Source organism: Puccinia triticina, chromosome 18A, assembly GCF_026914185.1.
Source record: "Puccinia triticina chromosome 18A, complete sequence".
Classification (NCBI taxonomy): Eukaryota; Fungi; Basidiomycota; class Pucciniomycetes; order Pucciniales; family Pucciniaceae; genus Puccinia; species Puccinia triticina.
The window spans coordinates 1048236-1069108 of record NC_070575.1 but is presented as its reverse complement, the minus strand read 5'-3'; the positions used below and the strand labels follow the sequence as shown (position 1 = coordinate 1069108).

Genomic DNA, 20873 nt, shown 5'->3' with positions numbered 1-20873 from the left:
TTGTGCCGTGAACACGTCGGCATTTTCGAAGACGTACTTAAGGGTACGGTTGATCTCTCGATCCCAGATCTTAAAATTCGCTTTCCCTTTTGCTAGTCGTGTCTTCTTGGGATTATGCATATAGTGGAGGTCTAGCGGCTTCTTGTGGAAGCTTTGGGTCACGCTATTCGCTCCATCTATCGGGGCTTGTGGGTTTTGGCGGAGAATGTTGGCGTTGTTGAGTAGGCCTTCAAGTCGTTGTAGTTCTCCTTTGAGGTGGAAGTAGTCCTCAGCGGTTGGTGCCGCTGTCATTGTTGTTGAATTTGAAGTCGATGGAACTGGTTGTTCGTTTTCTTTGTAGTATCTTCTAGATTTTTCTTCGAATTCTCGGATCGTTTCAAGTCGCTCTTTTTCTTCGATTTCTCTTTCTTTTTTCTGTTTTTCTAGCGTTTCTTCGATTGCTTTCTTTTGGATTTCTTGTAGTTTCAATTTTCCTCCTCGACCGACCATCAATTTGACGATCTCCCGAAAAATGGATGCGATCCGGAGCGCTCTTCTGAGTCGGCTTTTAACCTATAAGACACCCGCACGGGTGAATGCAAATCTGACGATAAGAAATGCGTCGCTGATCAGCTCAGGCACGCTCGGTATCGGGTCCACTCTCGGTAATTGATTACACACCTGACGATAAGAAATGCGTCGCTGATCAGCTCAGGCACGCTCGGTATCGGGTCCACTCTCGGTGAGGAAAGAGAGTGGCCGGTACCGGGCGCGCTGAGTTAGACTAGGTACAAGTGGCGTATGCATGTATCTACAGGATTGTCTACATGCATACACATGACTAAACTATGATTAGTTAAGTTTGTCACCTTGGCACCCCCGGTCTCCAACACTTCTCATCCAAACAGGGCTGTGCAGGCTGATCATGCAGTGGTGTTTGGCTGGATTTGGCAACTGGGACTGCATATCTCATGCACCTAAATCCATATCACCAACACATAACAACAGCCTAATATATAATATAACAACACACATAACAGCAAGAACAAAAGATGTCTCCAGCTGGATTTGAACCAGCATCACCACCAGGGCAGAGGGGGCAACTAACCACTACACCACTGTGCCACAAACTGTCTGGCCAGCTGGGAACATGTTGTAGGCTCACTGATTGAGGGCTTTGCCTAGGGACCCTTCAGCCTGGTCTATGTACTGGGGCTGAGAGTATATATAATGATCAAGTAGAAGATTGGGTAATCAATACAACAGCATGTAAACCACAGTTTACCTTGGCAGGACCGTTCCTCAACCAGATCACCAAGGCCCCTTTTTCAGGCTATGCACAACTGTTGTGGGAATTGTTGGCCAAATTTGGTGGACTTCTCTGAGCAGTTCATCTATCCCTTTTTTTTTTTTATTTGTAATTTTCTTGGAAGCATACAAACTTGAGGGGGTAGAGAAATGTGTATGCAAAATGGCTCCCATGAAGTTTTTGCCAATTATGTGTCATCAGAATATGGTTGTTGGTGCCTCCTCTCAATGGCACGCCTAGGTGCACCCATCCTGCACCTGCGCACCCTGGCTCATGGGCCCATAGTGGGTGCAGTAGCTCTGTGCCTTGACAGGCCTACCCACGGGAATTGGGAACGGGTCACAGGTATACCCGCCATCAGCCCCGCGGGTGCCCTGTTCCCGTTCCCGAATCCCGTGGGTAAGGCTTAGCTCAAAGTGGCCGGGTACCCCGCGGGGTCAAGCCCAACATCAGATGAAGCACCTGTGAACAGCCCCCAAGTTGGTATGTTGAGATGAAGGTCAAATCCCCCCGTAATCCCCCGAGCAAGGCCCGCGCGCACGGTCCATTTCTGCTGCGCGAAGTTTGGCCGCTGCGGCCGAGAGCTTCCAAGCGGCGACAAAAGTCGCAAGCTCGGTCGTACAATTCATTTGATTTGTCAAGCTCCAGGAAAATGGCTCGATTATTGGCCATCCCGCCCAGGACTCTTTCAGCCAGACTTCCGGTCCAAGCATCTCACGTAGCCGGGCCACCGCTGCGAGCATTCAGTAACTCGGTCGACCAGACGGTGGAGCCGAAGCCGATCTATCCGAACCACATCCATCTGAATCCCTTCCAGCGGGGCTTCCTAGCGATCGGTTCGGCCTTTGCGTCCCTGAACAATCCGTATCGCGCGGACATGATCGCCGTGCTTTCAGAGACCACTGGGGGCCCGTTTCTGGCCCGGCTGAGGGACCAGATGTTGGAGGACGAGGGCGGCCGCAGACTCTTGAGAGATCGCCCAAGGATTAACACCGCGACCGTCGACCTTGCCCTGCTCGATAAATTGCCCGAGGGAACCTTTGGGAAAGAGTACTGTAATTGGTTGCGGTGGTGTAACGTCTCGCCTGATACCAGAGAGCCCGTTGGTCCATCCTTCTAATCTCATCCACTCACCCGAGTTCCTTCCTTCAACTTGTCTGATTTCTTCGTCATATCTTGGGCTGTCTTAGGTACGCTTCATCGATTCACCCGAATTGGCGTATGTGATGCAAAGATATCGTGAATGTCATGGTAAGCAATCAATAGGTTTCCAAAACAAAGAAAAAGATACGCTCAAGTTGACTGGACAGAGGGCAAGGCAAGCTGAATGAAAACTGAGATTGTGAAATGATTGTTGGTGTGAAGATTTTTATCATGTGATTTCGGGGCCATTCCCAGTGAACATATCGGGGGAAATAGTAGTGAAATGGGTCGAGTTAGCGAACATGGGCTTACCGGTAGCAGCGCTCTCGGCGATCTTTGGTCCACTGCGGCTGAACTCGGAGAAGCGGACGGACTTGTTGAGGACCTATGTGCCTTGGGCGCTCCGCATGGGAAGCAGTTGCAAACCACTGATCTGTGTTGAATGGGAGAAGAATTGGGAAACTCCCATCAGTCAGCTCAAGCGCTCACTCGGCATCTCAGAACCTCCTGTCGATTTCAAAACTTGGACAGACCTTCATCGGAAGCAAAACTCTTAAAACCTCCCTTCCCTTTTTTCCAGACTGTTTGCAGCCGTTGCTTCTTCATCATATACCACAGCATATAACCTATTATCGCATAACGATTTGCTTCCTGCATTGGCTAGAAATGTATACATGTTAATCATAGACACGCTGATTTAAAACCAATTGATTCTGATTGTGTGTTGTAAAGCTATTTTATCAAGTGCATACACCAGAAAGAACACTGATTGAGTTTCAAAGAGAAGATGTCAAAATCTTCTGGGGTGAGTTGAGTTATTGTCTGCTGGCCTCATGCTATTGATCAATTATTTGAACAACTGGGCTAAGTTCTCCAGGAAGTGGTGTGGGAGCTGTCAGCATCTTGGGAAGAGTACCCAGCCAATTTGGGAAGTGTTGCCAAATTGAGAGCTCACAATGGCCAGCAATCTGCATAAACATAAAATCATAAGTGGCTTTTGGCTGCAATTATATAAGCATGTCCCTGCCAAAGTCACTCATGATTTTGTGTTTATGCATTTATGATTTCAATTTTGAAATGAGGAGCTGTTTAGAACACATAAATTATCATCCAGATGGAGTGCCAAGAGGTAAGTATTGGAGCTTGACAGTGAGAAAATGTATATACAATTGAATAGACAGAATGGAATGAATGAGAATATACAAGAAAGCAAAACATACTTGTATTTGTATACATGAGTTTATGTAAATACAACTAGCTGTTAAGTCGAGTAACATGGGAATGTCCCATGTCTATGGTAGGTCATGACATAATGACTACCGTCAACCACTGTAGGATGGGACGTAATGACGGATTACATATCCAGACTACAACAGTAAGGCCCCGTTTGGCAGCAATAATGTTTGATGTTGTGCACTTACCTAATGTGATGCACATCACTCTGGAATTTCATATCATTCAACATAACACAAGTGTTTGGCTGCCACTTGCGTCATACAGCTTTCCTACATAACAAGCTCCATGGCCGGTAAATACCGGCCATTGAGCAAACATACCAGCAAGGCCAATGGAGTGTTTAACTCCTCTCAACAATGGCCGGTACACGGTCATCAAAGGGAATACAGAGTCCCTTTTGGGGAACACATAGTCCCATCAATGACCATTGGTCATTGAAGGGAATATATGGTCCCTTGGATGACCAATGGTCATCGAGGAGAATATGTACACAGTCCCTTTGATGACCGATGGTCATCAAGGAGAATACATAGTCCCTTTGATGACCAATGGTCATTGGGGAGAATACAAAGTCCCTTTGATGACCAATGGTCATCAAGGGGTTGGCCCATTGATTGGAGTGTGTAATCCGCTTGGTGACCGGTACAAAGTCTGTACCAGCCGTCAAGGGGAGTAACAGAGGTATGTAGAGTTGGGGGTGTGTTGTGTAAGGGTGCCGATATCACCCCAAATACACCCCCAGGGGTACTATATTGGAAATGGCGGGGATGATGAGGAGTGATGAGGAAAGTCGTGATGACCCTCATAGCTTCTCAAATCTGCCAAACATGCGAGTGATACAATATGGGCCTTGGTGAGGCCCGGTTATAGAAAAGCAGTGGTTATTACATAACATCACTGCTGCCAAACAGGGCTCAAGCCTTCCATGAAGTTTGTGCAATTTCCTGGATGAGTCAGAAAATCAAAAACTTAAGCCAGCCACATAGTCAACCTTCCAATAAATATCAAGATTGAATTCAAGCTAACTTGGAGCATTGATGATTTGAATCAATGATTTGATTTGTTTGTGAATCATAATGGTTACAGCCTCAACCAATAAGATACAGGCTGGCTGGTCATGACAAGCTAAATCAGTCTTGTTTTTTTCCTCTTACTTGGGGATTTGTAAGGATACATGAATGAAGATGCCTTCACTCCACAATCCATTTGTCATCCAGGAAACCCTCCCAAAACTAATTTCAGTCATTTCATTTTGTTTGTCTTCCTTCCACATCCACCAGCAGCCATACTGAAAGCAGCCCCACCCAATTCTCCTGATCTTCCCTCTCATCCAGAATCAACCCAATTGTGGTGCAGAAAACACACCCAAAGAAAGAACACTGTTGGTCAGTACTGCATTTCCACTTGGTTTTATTTCTTCTGCAGCCATGCCTGACCCCCTTTGCTATTGAATATTTTAGTGGTTAGATACTGCTCATTGTCACCACACCATTGTTGCAATTTGCCTCAAAGTCATTATTCTTGCCACATCATTTGCTTGTTTGCATCTCCAAACTTTTCCAACAACACATCAACCTTTCCAAGTCCATGAACCTTGACTGGCTTATTCTTGATGATGGTATTACTTTGTTTTTGCATTTGATCAATTTCTGTTATTTCTCAATTATTGGTTTTCTTGCTGGTAACAAATTGTGCATCACCATAAACTGTTTGCTGGTATCCAGCTTCTTCCCCTCAACAGAGAATTCTGTAGCACCTCAGCAATCAGAAGCAAAACCACAGCCTTATTTCTTGCAAAGGCTGTTGTGTCAATTTTAACAGGTACCCCCACATTGATCACCTGTACATACTGCTGGTTTTACAGACTTGCACTTAGGGAGTTGTTTGATTTTTTTCCTCAGTCAGTTCAAAATCAGGATTGAGGGACTTGGGAAAATTTGGACACCCTCAGTCAGTCAAGGGACTTAAATTTGGGTACTTTGGGCACCCCCAGCCAAAGGACTCAACAATATCTTGTCAAACTTGAGCTGTGTGTGGGATTTGAAAAATGTGAGTATGCAGATAAGATGTGTGATGAATCCCAGATTGTATCCTGGGAGGGGCTAGGAGGGGTCAATCAGCCACTCTGTGGGACACTTTGACAGCTTACCACCACTCAGCCCCAGAAAACAGGTAATTATGTTCAAGTTAAGGTATTTTGTTCTTTTCTCATCCGGTCAGTTTCAATACCAAGCCAAGGATTGCAGATCAACATGGAGGAGATATTTCAAATAGCACAGGAGAAACATTGTTGCACATTTCCTAATAAAAAACACAGCAGGATGTCATCAAGTTCCCAATCTTCATTGACTTCAGCTGCATCCCAAATGGTGTTGGAGTTTATGGTCATTTTGTGCCACCTTGCAGTCTAACCACCTGTATTCACAGAGTAGCATCAGCTTGTGACAGACAGATACATTTACAAAGAATTCATCTGAGAAATACTCCCCCAGTTGCCTGCCCAAGCTGGCAAGAACTTGGCCAGGCCAGAAGATGATATCTGGGCCGCTGCAGCTGATTTCAATTCCAGACAGATGGGCTCTCCATCATATCAAATGGTGGAAGATCTAAGAGATGGTTGGCTTGCATGCCTTCAACAATACATGGCCCTTGCTGAACCCAAGATTGCAAAACACAGCAAATGAAATATCAATCCCCTAATTTGGAGATGTGAACCAAGAATGAAATATCAATCCCCTAATTTGGAGATGTGAACCAAAAAGCTTGAGAGCATGCTATTGGGGATCATAATGTTGAGCTAGACCTCTAGCCCCTTTCCGCATATGCTACATACCTGTTGCACAGGTGTCACATATAGAGGGCTATACCTGAGGAGCCTACGGTGACAGGATGGATTCCTCATCCATTCTGCTCACCACTCACTCGCCCCTCAGGTATAGTCCCATCTCACTTTCTCTTCCGGTTGTTTCCTGTCATGTCTCTGATATCTTATGCAATCTATGATCCATTCTGCTCACCACTCACTCGCCCCTCAGTCCAAGACCCCTTGTCTCGCTCATCACATAAAGAGGAAATAAAGAAAACCAAGTGGAAATGCAGTACTGACCAACAGTGTTCTTTTTTTATGAAGGGGGGGGGGGTGTTCTCTGCGCCAAGATTGGAAGACTTCCCGTAGGATCAACACCCCCCGTACAGACTAAACTTTCACAGATATAAACCATACTGGCTGGTGAAAAGTGATTGAGATCAAGTTCTCACCAGCCAGTAAGGTTTAACCTGGCCTGACAGATATGGCTTTTTAGCCCACGGGAAGTCATCCATTGGGTTGATTCTGGCACAGAGGGAGGAGAATTGGGGGGGGGGGGGGCTTCTGGCAGAGGTTGAAGGAAAGAAAAACAAACTGAGATGATGGAAAATTTTCTGGGAGGGTTTCCTTGATGGCAAGTGGATTTTGAATTGGGTTGATTTTTGAGTGGGGGGAGGAGGATTGAGCAGGGCTACTGTTGCTTTCAGAGATGGCATCAGGTACCTGCTGTCTGATTTTACTGATTTTAATGAATCTGCTTCCAAGTACTTGTGAGTAACTAAAATCAATATGTAACAGCTTCAGTCCATCAAGTACCACTTGGACTTGAGGAAAACACTCAGCTAGCCGGATAGGCCAGAACAAGTAAGATTAAATAAGTCAAATAATGTTGTACAGGTACCTGCCAACAGGTATACCTGTTGACAGGTACCTGTGCGCAGGTATTTGGCATCTGTACTTTTATGTGTGCCTTCCTAGACATTTAGCTGAGTGTCTTCCTCAAGTCCAAACTGTACTTCATGAGATGAAAGTGTTACCTATTGATGTTCTTTAATCACAAGCACTTGGAAGAAGTTTTATCAAAATCAGACAACAGGTACCTGCTGCCATCTCTAGTTGATTTTGGGTGTGTATTTACAAGATTGGAAACTTGTAAGCTGGACAGCTGACATGTTGACGTTGCATGAACTTTCCAAGCTGCTTTGGGTTTTGGGCAAAATCAAAACTCCATCCTATTAAAACACATGAATTTTGGGAACACAAAAACAGGCACTGAGGCCAAGCTTTCTTGGAAACACAATATGTAAATGGTGGGGATCCAAGGTGAATGTTGATGTTGTGCCACATGTCTATATGTAAATGGTGGAGATGTAAAGTCCACAGCTTGTACCATGGATAGTCTGTCTGTCTGTCTAACCAGGTTGGATAACTTGCGGTAACTTCTGATCCAAGGGGAGTGATCAGCCTTTGTATAAGTTCAGATGTACAAGACATGAATGGAAGCATAGAAGCTGGCCAAATACACTGGGTTTCAGCTTGTGTTGTGTGTGTGTGTGTGTGCTACAGAAGTTTGTACATACATATGCAAGTGTTAGGAGTCTTGTCTCTGTAACATATATAATTTACTTTAGAGGAAAGGAAAATGTTTCAGCTTCTCAGAAGTCAAGAGATGTATTTGCATAGGCAAGACAAAGGCTAGCTTAACAAAGCCACTCAAACGGAGGTCTGGGGGACCCGCGCGGAGCGCTCTCCGTAGCAGAGGCTTACTTGCTATCCCTCAATTTTGGCAGGAGCAGAAGGGATATTCAGTGCAAAAAATAAAAATACAGCCCTATAAATTGTAATAAAAACAATAAAAGAAAACTGAATAGACAGTCTTGTAGCCTTGATGAATGCACAAATTTTGACTCCTGTTCCAGCCTCTCAATCCAAAGATTGCACTCCCTAGTGGCAAAAGTGTTCAGGAAGTTGGTCAAGGCAGCAAAACAAAATTCCAAACCATGTCTTAAGTTTGGAAGATCCATGTGTGGATCCACATTTGGCCAGAGGGAAGCACAGTGGTGATCTTAGCTTTGTACATACAATGTGTCAATTTACATACAACCTAGAAAGCATGCAGATTTTTTGGTCCACAAGATCTACAAGCAATACAGCCTTGTGAATCCTTGTGCAGATCCATTTCTTGAGAAGTCACTTTTCAAAAATGTATTAAAAATACATTGATGGCAATACAAAAATTCTGAGGAGACAGAATTGTAGAGGAGATGTCAAAGGGTCAGAGAGCTGTGGCTCAGACCTTTGGAGGTGCTGGGGGCAGAGTTATTAAAAAGTTAAAAAACCTTACAGCCATTTGGTACTTTCTGCTCCCCTATGAAATTGGGGATAATATGCAAGTCCCTCCCCCTCCCTGCGGGAGGGGCCGCTTCGCGGCCAGCCACAGCGAGCCTCCCACCAGGGGGCTTGTTTTAAGTTAGAGACAATTAAGGGCTTTCATGTGTTGTCCAACTGGCAGCATGTTTTGGGAGGGTTTAATCTGTTTTGGCTGAGGTTTTCATGAGATGGCTGAGCCAAACTTTAAAGTTCCCCCGGCCCCCCACTCGAGTTCCCGCCGATCCTCTCCTGACCATCCAGCTTCCAACCAACCAAACACCGCAAGCTTCTTCACCCCCTCCGCACCCACAACACCCACCAGCCGCCACCCTCCCGCCTAGCCCAGAAAAGATGGCGTAAGTACGATGAGTGCAGGCCGAGAGCGAGAGAGAAGCTTACCCAGTTTGCCTTTGGATGCATGCCACCTCTCCCGATCGCCGGGCAGCTCTTCAACCCAGCATTCCGTCCAGCCCTCGGTCGACGACGACGACCTCAAGCCGTCTCAGACCGCCGGCTACAACCCCGGAGTGGCCAAGACTTTGGAGGAATACGCTAACCTGGATGCGCAAGATGAATCCTTGAGGAAGTGGAAGGAATCCCTGGGGATCGTCCCCGGTGGTGCGACTGGAAAACCAACTGTATATATATTTATATATCCTCTCCCCCCTCCCTACACTCGATCTGCACTCCCTTTTGTTTGCCAAAGCCGGCTGACTCATCCAACCACACGCATCTCCTTACTCTCCAATTATAAAGCTGTCGATCTGTTCGTTGTCGCTACACTCTCCCGAGCTCACCAAGCCGATCGTGATGGACTTGACGGACCCAGAGTTGTTACAGAAGTACAAGAAGGAGCCGCTCACGATCAAGGAAGGCGCCGAGTACTCGGTCGAGATCGCCTTCAAGGTCGAAGGCGGCGTGATCAGCGGCGTCAAATACTTGCAGATCGTCAAACGAGCCGGAGTCAAATTAGATAAAGTACCTAGCTCGCATCCCATCCCCTCCATCCTCTATCCCCTCACACTCTCTCCTAACCCGCTTTTGGTGATTAGCTCGAATCTATGATTGGCTCCTATGGCCCTTCGACCGACTTACACGTCAAACGATTCGTCAGTGAAGAAGCGCCCAGGTCGGTCTATCCACCAATCAGTCCTGACAAATATTGTATAAATATTCTCAACATTTTCAGACTGATGACGTCATTTGCCATTTTCTCTTCTATAGCGGGATGCTGGCCCGATCGGGCTCGTACACCGCGCGAAGTCGAGTGATCGACGACGATGGCCACGTCTGGGCTGATTTTGAATGTAAGAGAACTCCAAACATATGCCTCCGAGTCATCGGATACTAAACTAGCGCTCCTTGCTTGGCCTCTATCCATTCCTCTCTGCGAAATCTGCTGCTGCATCCATCGCCACAGGGTCGTTCAAAATCGGAAAGGAGTGGTAAAATGAAACCAATCAACCACCATTTGTTCTTTGATCCTTCGTTTTTTTTCGGCTTCTTTTTACTTGTTGTTGTGCTTTTTTTTGGACAACTCTCCGAGGCCATTGTGTTCAGATACGATGACAAGCCGGTCAATGACTTGGGTTCTAGGACCCGAGTCCTTCTTTCTTTTACCTTTTCTTTTTTCTCCAGTACTCTCACGCCACAGCATCTTCAGTGATCTTAAATCACTAAGAAACAAAAATGAGACGAAAAAAATGTAGTCTTTTGGTGCGATCTTTTGAACTCCACTCAATATTTGTCAGTCTTTCTATTTCTTTATCCCGAATCCTTTCCAATCACAATTAAATTATGCTTTGATATGCTCTTTTTTCATTCTTCACTTTGTTTGTTAACATTATTATGTGGGAAATGATAGTCGAGCAAGTCAGTGGGCCAGAAGCACTCTAATCCCTATCTTTGATATCTTTTGCTCCCATTTTTGTTTGCAAGTAGATTCTATTTCTCATCTGGCTTTCCCTCCAGCGACGTCGTCGCTTGGAGCACTGGATTGGACATGCGTACTTCTTCATTTGATGCATGAAAATCAATCTACTTCTGACACAGATATGAATGTCAACCATTCTACAAGAGCCCACGTGTCCTTTTTCACAGAGTCTTCTCTGTGCTCTCACGCTGTGGACCATTGCAGCTCCTTACGGCTGGGCAGATTCTATCAATACATCTCTTCACGCTCGAAAAGACCTGGAATTTTCTTTATTAATGCCCTAATAAGTAACCAAGAAAATAGCAGGTTTTCTTCTCTTTTTTCAGGATGTGACAAAAGATACAAAAGAATACAAGGAAAATAGAAATATATTACGAGAATAGTGGAACGGCGTGATATATGTAAAGAGAGAGAGAGGGTTTGCCGCAAGCAAAGAAGATTGAGAGAAAAGAGATAGATCAATCGGTACTGGAGCAGCTGCTACTGACTGAGCCGGGTCTCTGACTAAGCTCGACCAAGGCTTGCAGCATCTGTTCTCTGACGACATTAAGGAGCTCTTCAGGGGTCTGGCCCGGGAGTGGATGGACCGGTTTCAAGACTTTGAGGACCGGCCGGCCGCGCTCGAATTTGGAGTACTTGGAGCGGTAGATGCTCGAGTAGTTCTCGCAGACGACCGGGATGATCGGCAGCTTCGATTGGATCGATAGGTGGAACGCGCCCTTCTTGAACGGCAGTAGGCTCGGCTTCGTCGTGTTCGACCGCGTCCCTTCTGGAAATATGAACAGGTTTAACTGCTCCTCGATGCGTTAGCCTTCGTTTTTCATGTTGACCTTTGTTCAAAAAAAAAAACGAGATGACTCACGCCGTATTTTTTCATATCAGCTCCGACTTTCTGGAAGGTTTCCAAGGCGGTGGCCCGATTATGTCGGTCGACAAAGACCGCCCTCGACAGAGCCATACTAATGCAGAACAGTGGGGTGAATATCGCTGTGGAATTGATGGATAAGGATGAACCTTCTACCCAACTATTGACCCAAAAGCGGCGTGTATTTCAATTCTTTTTTGGCCATTACGACACATGTTTTTGGGAAGATTCGTCCAAGGTATAAGATATCGATCTTGAGGTGTGTGTGAGTGTGTGTGTGTGAGATGGAAAAGTATACGTGAATAATAGAAGGCGGTTGTGGAGGATGGTTGATGGATGACTGACCATGCTTTGATGGTTCCCGACCAACACATGAGATTGACCGCGATAACAAGGTTCGAGGAACTCCTCGCCTTCGACGATGAAGTCCCAGCCGATGAGGGGACCGACGAGATTATAGAACGTGCGAGCGACGAGCCACTGGATGTTTTTCCTCCAGCTGGGTCTGACGACGGGTACGAGGAGCCCGGCGACGACGCCGGTGAAGGAGCCGACGGCGAGTCCGATGACGTAGACGACCATGCGGAGGTAGTACCTGGATCGGGTGCTGAATGGGCTCGAGAGCAGCAGGGGACCGAGGACGAAGCCGAGGGTGGCGGTGAGACGGCTGGTTTGTGGGTGTGGTGCTGTAGTCATCTGCTGCTGCTGCTGCTGCTGCTGGGATAGCTGGAGTAGGCTGCCCAGGCCGGTGTAACGGGATAGGAAGCTGGCCATCGCTGGTTGGAGGTATGAGACGAGCAGACAGACGATTATCAGAGTGGGTGCAAGCTGCCAATAGTTGGCCATCCGGTTCTTGGAAGTCCGCCAATCGTCAGCGTTGCTCGTAAATAAGAAAGATGCGTGCTTACCTGGTCCCCTGGAGATGCGCTGCTTCTGGTTTTTTGCAGCCGAATCCTGGGGGAGAAGCTTGTCGGATCTGGCGCGGCGGAGGGAGAGGAGCACTTCTCAAATCAGGGAGTGATCACAAACTCAATCGAGCAGCATTCAGAATTCAGGACACCCAAATACGCAGATCGACCAGCCCAGACCAACACCCTCCCCCCGTCGCCTCGCCAACAATCGCCACCCCAACGACCACCCATCCTTCACCCAGCGTGTCCGCCGAGCGCCGCCAGACCTTGCCAATCCACTCGTAATCAGAGGGTGTCTGTCCATCCCCTGGCCAACGAGAGCGCAACATGCTCTGATCTGTTTTTCCGCTGCAGAAGAAACCATATCGAGCTCGCTCCCGAGAGTTTAAACTTTAAACCTCTGAACAAAAAAAGAAATATCGCGTTGTGCGGCACCCAAGGTCAAGTGACACAGACCTTGTCCCAGGAGCTTCACAATCGGATCAGAAAGTCTTCTCTTGCACACCCTCCTTCCTCGCTTGACTTCGCCTCACTCCTGGTGCTTGACAAATCTAACTCCTCGGCCTCATTGACTCACCCTCCGACGTCCTCAACTATCCTCCATTTGGGCGAGGAATTCATCAACCGGTGTCCAATTACATCCTCATTCCTTGCTCAACTGATATTTCCTTCCCCCTGTCTCTTCTGTGGAGTGTCCTTGTTCTTTGCCCTCTCTCTGATATTTTCAATTGTATTGATGTCTACCAACTATTGTGGTAAATCTTTCTCTCTGTTATAATCACATTGTCTCATCAAATCTTCTGTACTTTCTGCTTGTTTTTTTCATTTTCAGTCTGCTTCTTGGGCTTAGTAGTGTAGTTTCTAGTTTCAAGAATGAGAAGAGCATGGTAAAGTGCAACAAATGCTCAGGTAATAGTAGCTCCAATGGAAGTGGGAAGACTTGGAATTTTCCAGGAGTTTTTGTGAAGGGAACACCTTGTGAGAAAAACTTGCTCCCCTTCTACCAGTTGGCATCCAGAAATTCAAGTTTGTGTTGATAGTAATACTCAACTTCATTTCAACCTAGGTTCAATATGGCACAATCATGGTGCACATCCACAAAGAATTCACAAAATCAAAGTTATTTTGGATCAATAAAGTGTTAACACATGGCTTATGTTGGGGTTTATGAATGTGACATATGGAAACCAAGAGTTGATGGGGGAGAAAGGATGTATCACTCAATAGGTCTGAAGGGTAAAAATGAGTTTACTTCTTTTGGGTTTTAATTTTTTGTGAACAGATTTTCAAACTGGCCAAAGTGTAGCACTGCAAGAGAAATTCAAGCAACTGCAAGCAGTCAACATGTGAGAACTCCAAGCACACAGCTTGTGGTATTACACAACCCTTTGTCAAGGCTTACTGTTGATCAAGCTTCAGTGCACAGTGACTGTGCAGAAAAAGATATTTGTGGTTGGGTGGAGCTAGAACAGCAGTTCCACAGCAGTAACCCACATGTCAATTGCTAGCAGTCGGGCCAGTTTTTCTTGTAGTGTAGTCAGCCTTCTGTAGTCCGGACAGGTGACCTTACATTACTGAAGGTTCACAGACAGCAGATCAAAAAGTACACAGGTTGAATTAAGGCTTTGTTTGGAGCCAATATGTATATAGGTGATATAATCATTGGTTAATTCAATGAAAACTACAAAATTCAACATAAAGCCTCCAAATATTTTTTCTAGGCAACCTACAATACTGGTCTCTTCAATTATGAAGTCAGATTCAACTGATTCAGCCATATTCAGTACTGTAGTACCATTATATCGCATTTGACCAAAACAAAGCAATATAATGGTATTATGGTGCTGAAGATGGCTGAATCAGTTAAATCTGACTTCATAGTTGATGAGACCAGTACTGTAGGTTTCCTACAAAAAAAATTGGATTCTTTATGTTGAGTTTTGTATTTTTTATTGAATTTACAAATGATTATGTCACCTATATTTATATTGGCTCCAAACGGGGCCTAAGCCTACATAGAGAGAGCTTTGAGATCTGGAGCAAAGTGATACTAAATACAACAGTGGCAGAAGCATACACTACTACCTAGCCAACATTTTGTAGACAGGAGGAGTAATTCTTCCAGGAATTAGAGAAAAAAAATTATGCAACTTATTCCTGACAGAAAAAAATCACTGGCTGAAGCTGCATGGAGATTGGTGGAGTACATATGTTGTTTTCTGAGCTTGGCTGCGGCTGCCGGCCGCAGTTATGCAAATCAACCAAATTGCATATATACATACTCGGATTTCATCGTGATGTTCTGATCGGTCGTCGGCGTCGCCAGCAACATCGAACGACGAACACCATCTCCCTGGAATCGATCGGACCCACACGCGAAGTTTCAGCTATACCTCGTGGTCGTAACCCTCTCGACAGGAAATCCCCAGGATGGTGAATTCAGTTTCACTCTAATTCGGTAACCTCAAATTGATCAAGAACTTGCCCGTCCTGTCATATCGCATTCCTGTAGTCTCGGATAACAACAGCATGTTGCGGACTATCACGATTATCCCGTGGACCTCTCGCCCAGCCTCTCTATCGGCATATCGTACCAAAGTCGCAATCATCATCGACCTTGGGCACGTTTTCCTTTGCCACCCAGGCTCCCATTCCTAACTCGACTGCCGCTCAGAAAGCCCCAGTGGGTGCGACCAAGGCTGGATCCGATGCTGAGAAAATCAAATACACCCCAAAGATCGAAGAATTGGTTCAAACTATCAGTCAATTGAGCTTGTTGGAGGCCGCGGAATTGGTCGACGCCCTAAAAGTGAGCATCTGTAGAAGTATTGGCACAGGGAGAGAACGCACATGGCTAAAGTATCATGAGAGAGACAGAGGGAAAACTGACCTGACCGGCGATGTAATATTCATTGACAGTCAAGACTGAAAATTACCGAAGTAGCTATGCCTGTCCAAGCGGCTTCCAGTAGCGGTCCCTCGAGCGACGCTGGGGGCGCGAAGGAGAAGAAATCAGAACCTGAGAAACCCAAGGAGAAGACGGTTTTCAGTCTGACCCTAACACAAATCGATGCTACCCAAAAAGCGAAAGTCATCAAAGAGGTCAAAACTATCATGCCTAACATGAACTTGGTCGAGGTAAGATAGCTTTTCCTTGTACAAAGTCTTATTCAAATTCTCAGTTTATACCGAGCGGTGTGTGATAATATATCTACTAACGTCGATCGTCTTGTTCCCTATCATCAAACAGGCCAAGAAATTTGTGGAAAGTTTACCCAAACAGCTAAAAGAGAATGGGACGAAGGACGAGATTGAAAAGCTCAAGAAAGCCTTAGAAAGTGTCGGCGCAACTGTTAAGGTAGAATAGATGTAGATAATGTGACCAAATAGCCGAGCAATGATCTTCGACAGAAACTTCCTTATTTTTGAAACAAAAACTTGGCATAATTTCCACCCTGGAAAGGCCCCTTCACGTGAAGCTCTGGAACCTGAGCATTCCGCTTTGTTTGAGGCCTCTTTCTATACCCTACTGTCAAGACCACCTCTTGCCGCTAACTCCTTTGTCTCGCAAGTCAATCTTTTTTGTTCTCATTTCTCATATGCACCCTATCCTCGCTTACACCCACAACTGCTCGTGATATTTGGTTTTTCTTCTTCCACAAATGCTATCAACTAAACTTTGCTTCTCAAAGACTCAGTTCAATTGTTGACACTAGCACGAAATGCTTGCCTATGGAACGTTTGGTTAGATTTGATTTATTTTACAGCAGTTTCAGAAAAGGATGGCAGAGGGGTCTCAGATCCTCCATCCAGGAATTTTTACCACCCAGGCAAACTTGCTGTTAAAGTTGATGCATTATGACATCATGATGCTGACAATCCCAGCAGTTCAATATCTGAACTGCACGCCCATAACCAAATAACCAATGCTAGTTCCTAGGGATCTTTGTTGAAATAGGGATCCTGGGAATCAAATCATACCAGTGATTTGAGGGCGGATTGGCCTCATCACACTAGACATTGTCAAGGGGGGTACTGAGGTGGAAATGGGAGGGATTTAGGTGGGGCCCGGTAACAATCCTGTGTTGCTGCTGCACAGTCAAAGTTTGATGGTAGCAAATTTTTATGCATGCTGTGGGACTACTCTGAGGGAAGAATAGAGCTTGAGAGGGATTTGGTACTTGAAGGGCTGCCTCTCAGGGGAACAAGAAAAAGAATATATGTAAGAGTATGGACTCTTAAGGAAAGCTATGGAGCTTAAAAGATATTTACTTGTCTACTGATCTAATCTAATATTTGTATACCAAATATTAAGCTTGTCTAATCTGATTTATTGGCATCTTGAGGCAGGTGGGGCCTTAGAGTGAGTTATAGTGAGGGGAAAAGCCTTTGATTTTGGTGCCATATTCAGGATTGGCTTACCACACCGTGTGTCCCCGCAAGGGTTTTTTTTTCAATGTCCACCATCATGTTTGGGCAAACATGACAGTGATTTGCAAGTGACTGATGTACCCAGAATCAATGGGCACTGTGTGCTGTCATTGAGTTGGGAAAGCCTCCAAACCACTAAGTTCTAACATCACAGTCCATACTGGCCATTGATCTTGGATCTTCCAGGCCTAATGACCAGTATGTGCTGTGTAAGCTCAGATAGGCTGATGTTGATGACCAGTATGTCCTGGTCATTGAAATGGGGCTTCTACAACTTGATGGCCAGCAAAAACTGGTCATCAAGCTGGCAGAGGCTGTGCTTGGCAGCCATAATGCCCTGTTCATCAACCCACAGCCTCTCCAAAGTCAAATGCAAAGAGTAGTACCTACTGATCATCAGACCAGGCAATCACTGGACCAATGACCAGGGGATACTGGTCATTGCACCAAACTTTCTGAGCTTGGTGGGCAGTATATACTGTCCACTCAGCTTGGAAAAGTGCAGCTGGCTGGACAATATGTACTGTTCATCAAGCCACGACTTTCCCAGTGCAAGGTACATAAAATTCATACCAATCCTTCAAGCTGGGAAAGTCCCAGCTCAAAAAATAACATGTACACTGGTCATCAAGCTGGTATTTTACCGGTCCAGTGACCTGTAATTGAGTGGAGTGTGTCTCCAATTGACAGCCAGTAGACACCAGTCACTAAGTGGAGAACCTCTACACTCAATGGCAAGTAAAAAGAAAAACATGGGATGGAGAATCCCTCCACTTAATGGCATTAACAACCAGTCATCAAGTGGAAGATGTCTACACTCAATGGCTAGAAATGGTCAGGGAGTGGAAACCCCTCCCCTTGATGCTTGTCCAACATTCATTGAGTGGAGGGTATCTCCACTCAATGGTTGTACACCTCATTCATCTAGTGGAGGGTGTCTGAGCTTGATGAATGATACACACTGAGTGTTGAATCTCAGAGTGTACCAAGCATCAGGTAGAGGTACCCTCCACTCAATCAAAAGTGTTGATGCAATAGAGTGGATCAAATATCACCCTTAGTTGAACATCAACTCAAGATAAACACAAGCTTGAGTCACACATGCCAGAACAGCTGATGTCAGATAAAGTTCCCTGAGGAAAATACAATCTGGCACTCTCTGGAGAGTGCCACACATTGCCCCCTGGTGTGAGGGGGAGATCTACCAGCCAAATGGCTTGGAAATGATCTTACCCCCCCCCCCCCCCCCACCTATATTCCTTAGTAGCTCTTGGATAAAGCTCTGGGCCTTGGCACCATTAGCAGCACACTAGCTTGAGAAACCCAAATATTTCTATCCCCTCCCAAGAATCCTTTTGTAAATAAAATGACATTGTAATATATCTGGTGCTAGGTACATACATAGCTTGCGCTTGGTTAACAATTCAGAAAACAGGTGCTATGTATTTGAAAATGACATCTGCCGCCATGTACAAACTTAACTAAGTCCCTCCTGGGCGCAAAGCACCTGCCTCCAAAGGAGGGACTTAGGAAAGAACAGAGTTTTTTGGCGTGACAGGTAGGCACAAGCACAACTTCTTTGTTTGGCTGTATCTTTGCCAAAAATCATCCAAAAATCTTCATAAAATATGTATTGTGTAGCCAAGAAGCTCAGTTCCACTCTCATATTTACTTTGTATTTTTTGAGCCACTAATTGTTGAAGAAAAAAAAGCAAGGAAATGGGGGTTTCAGCCTTTTTCCACGCAGAGGCATGCTTTTTGCAGCCCTGCGCAGCCATGAAACTGGCAAAATGTTGGTCTTTGAATGCCAATTTTTTGGGGAAGGTGGTGAAGGTTGATCCCCAAAATAGATGAGGAAAAAGGTAAGACCAAGGCCTTTCCCATAATCTTTTCCATGCCAGCATAGCTGGTATAGATGAAAAGTTATTGCAGAATTTAGATTTTCTCTGCCAAATCTGAAAAACTTGTCACGCCAAAAAACTCCGTTCTTTCCCAAGTCCCTCCTGCGGAGGCGGGCGCTTCGCGCCCAGGAGGGACTTAGTTAAGTTTGCGCCATGTATCAATCAAACCATGAGAGGGAGGGTCTGTGAACAAATGACCTGAACGGCTCCCTTGGCTGTCAACCTTTACTTGGCAAAATATAAGGACATGGCTGACTACCAACTGCGAGCAACTGCTCATTCTCTGAGCCAAGAGACATGAACAGTTGCCTGAGAAGGAAGGCTATAATTCTGTTTCCTCGGAATGTGGTGCAAGGTGTTTTGTATTGTTTAAACAGCTGCCAATTGAAAAAAAGCCAAAATTCTCGACGATTTCTCGAAGTGCTCAGGCCACGCGGGCGACTGACTTAAGCCCTACGCAGTCCCTTCGGGACACCCGTTAAAGGCTTTGTTAAGCTCGCTTGACGCCGCGCCCCCCGGGAGGCCAAGGACTTGTGCCAAGGTCGCAACTATACCACAAACTCTGTTGCTCAGCTACCAGCGATTGCACGTATGTGAAGTCCAAATGGAGCTTCAAGAATTGGAATGGCTTAGTATTCCATGATAAAGATGAACTACAACGAGTATGCACGAAGTTTGTTTAAACGGAGGCTAAAGGAGTGGGTTCCTTGAATTCACCAACGACCTTCTTGCCGGCTTCGTCACCACCAGATTCGCCGTGTAGCTCAAACAATTTGTTTTGGTCGTACTTGGGAGACTTGAGGATCTTGGCCTGTGAGGACAGGTTACTGGTTTAGTACAAGAGATCTGTCAAGGCCAAAAGCTTGATGTTGCTTACCTTGCGGACATAGACGTTTTGGAGGGGGTAGATTCCTTGACAGGCTTTCTCGATCTCACGACCGATGACTTCGGGGACGAACTTGCTGACAAGTTCTTTGAGATCGCAGGTCGAGGTCTCACGGGTGATGATCTCAAACATCTTCTGTCTGATCTCTCGGATTTGGGAAGACTTGGCGTAAGTGGTCTTCTTGATTTGGTTGGGGCGACGTTTCGTGAAAGCGATCGTGAAAAGGCGGAGGAGGTATCCATCGGTGGTTCGGATGTCGATGTGAGCCTCGATCAGTGTCTGCCACTTGCGGACAAGGGATCTGAGCTTGTCAGAAGTGAAGTCCATTCCGTGGAAGTTGGTCAAGCAGTTCTTGCCCTGAACTTCGTCAACACGTAGCTTGATTTTACGGAAGGCTGGACGACGAAGGAAACACCAAAGCAATAAATGTTAGTGTTAATAAATTGCATGTTGGTAGCTGCTGGTTTATTTGGCGCACCTTGTTCCTCATCTTTGTTCAGATCGGCAAGGGAAAGTTCAATGATACGGCCTTTCAAAGAATCATTGGCGTTTTCTGGTGAGGGGGAAGTTGAAAGTTCAGCAATGCGACGGGCACTGGTGAGACCGTTGGTAGCACTGACTCATTCCGGCCGATCGGTTGGTGAAGGTCTTGCCAGCGTTTCGGTTCTCGAACATCGAAGGAGCCTTGACATCGTACCAATCTGTACAGGTTGGGGGAGGTGATCATATTGAGCGAATGCAACTCTAGTGAGACAAGAAGTGAGACAGCTTGACCCTACCTTTGCGAGTGAAGGGGTCGGCGACTTTTTTCTTGATACCCTTCTTCCCTTTCGAGAGACGTTTGTTCTTGCCGACAGCCATTGTGAGCGAATTGAACTACGGATATGGATGTCGAGTAAGTTCGCCGTATCGAATACGATTGGATGGGTCTGGCAGTGGAGCTGAGCAACTTACGGAGTAGAGCTTGACTAGGGACGATGGATCTTGAGGGGTGCGTCAGGGTCGAGCTGATTATTGGGACATGACTGACGGTGGCGTGCCAAGCTTCTACAGTTGCCGCGGTGCCCGGGTGGGGCGGGTGACGCTCCAGACGGGGGTTAGGT

The 20873-nt window shown here is 46.0% G+C and overlaps 5 protein-coding genes across 5 annotated transcripts; 3 read left to right on the top strand and 2 right to left on the bottom strand.

The window, feature by feature from the left end:
* Positions 1-1940: 1940 nt before the first annotated feature.
* PtA15_18A137 (uncharacterized protein) lies at positions 1941-2988 on the top strand (the record flags this gene model as incomplete). The annotated part of the gene is made up of 3 exons (XM_053164646.1): positions 1941-2390; positions 2479-2539; positions 2654-2988. The coding sequence occupies 3 exons, from the start codon at positions 1941-1943 to the stop codon at positions 2986-2988; spliced, it is 846 nt and encodes a 281-aa protein (XP_053028635.1).
* Positions 2989-9026: 6038 nt separating this feature from the next.
* On the top strand, positions 9027-10292 carry PtA15_18A136 (uncharacterized protein; the record flags this gene model as incomplete). The annotated part of the gene is made up of 6 exons (XM_053164645.1): positions 9027-9199; positions 9289-9481; positions 9600-9821; positions 9896-9972; positions 10068-10150; positions 10264-10292. The coding sequence occupies 6 exons, from the start codon at positions 9027-9029 to the stop codon at positions 10290-10292; spliced, it is 777 nt and encodes a 258-aa protein (XP_053028634.1).
* Positions 10293-11234: 942 nt separating this feature from the next.
* On the bottom strand, positions 11235-12337 carry PtA15_18A135 (uncharacterized protein; the record flags this gene model as incomplete). The annotated part of the gene is made up of 4 exons (XM_053164644.1): positions 11235-11567; positions 11639-11735; positions 11803-11894; positions 12008-12337. The coding sequence occupies 4 exons, from the start codon at positions 12335-12337 to the stop codon at positions 11235-11237; spliced, it is 852 nt and encodes a 283-aa protein (XP_053028633.1).
* Positions 12338-12537: 200 nt separating this feature from the next.
* Positions 12538-15919, top strand: PtA15_18A134 (uncharacterized protein; the record flags this gene model as incomplete). The annotated part of the gene is made up of 6 exons (XM_053164643.1): positions 12538-12833; positions 12907-13179; positions 14879-14954; positions 15065-15361; positions 15472-15690; positions 15803-15919. 6 exons carry the CDS (start codon positions 12538-12540, stop codon positions 15917-15919), a joined length of 1278 nt encoding a protein of 425 aa, XP_053028632.1.
* A 3644-nt stretch (positions 15920-19563) lies between these two features.
* On the bottom strand, positions 19564-20631 carry PtA15_18A133 (uncharacterized protein; the record flags this gene model as incomplete). Its single annotated transcript, XM_053164642.1, has 5 exons — positions 19564-19695; positions 19762-20165; positions 20249-20323; positions 20391-20471; positions 20550-20631. The coding sequence occupies 5 exons, from the start codon at positions 20629-20631 to the stop codon at positions 19564-19566; spliced, it is 774 nt and encodes a 257-aa protein (XP_053028631.1).
* Positions 20632-20873: the final 242 nt, after the last annotated feature.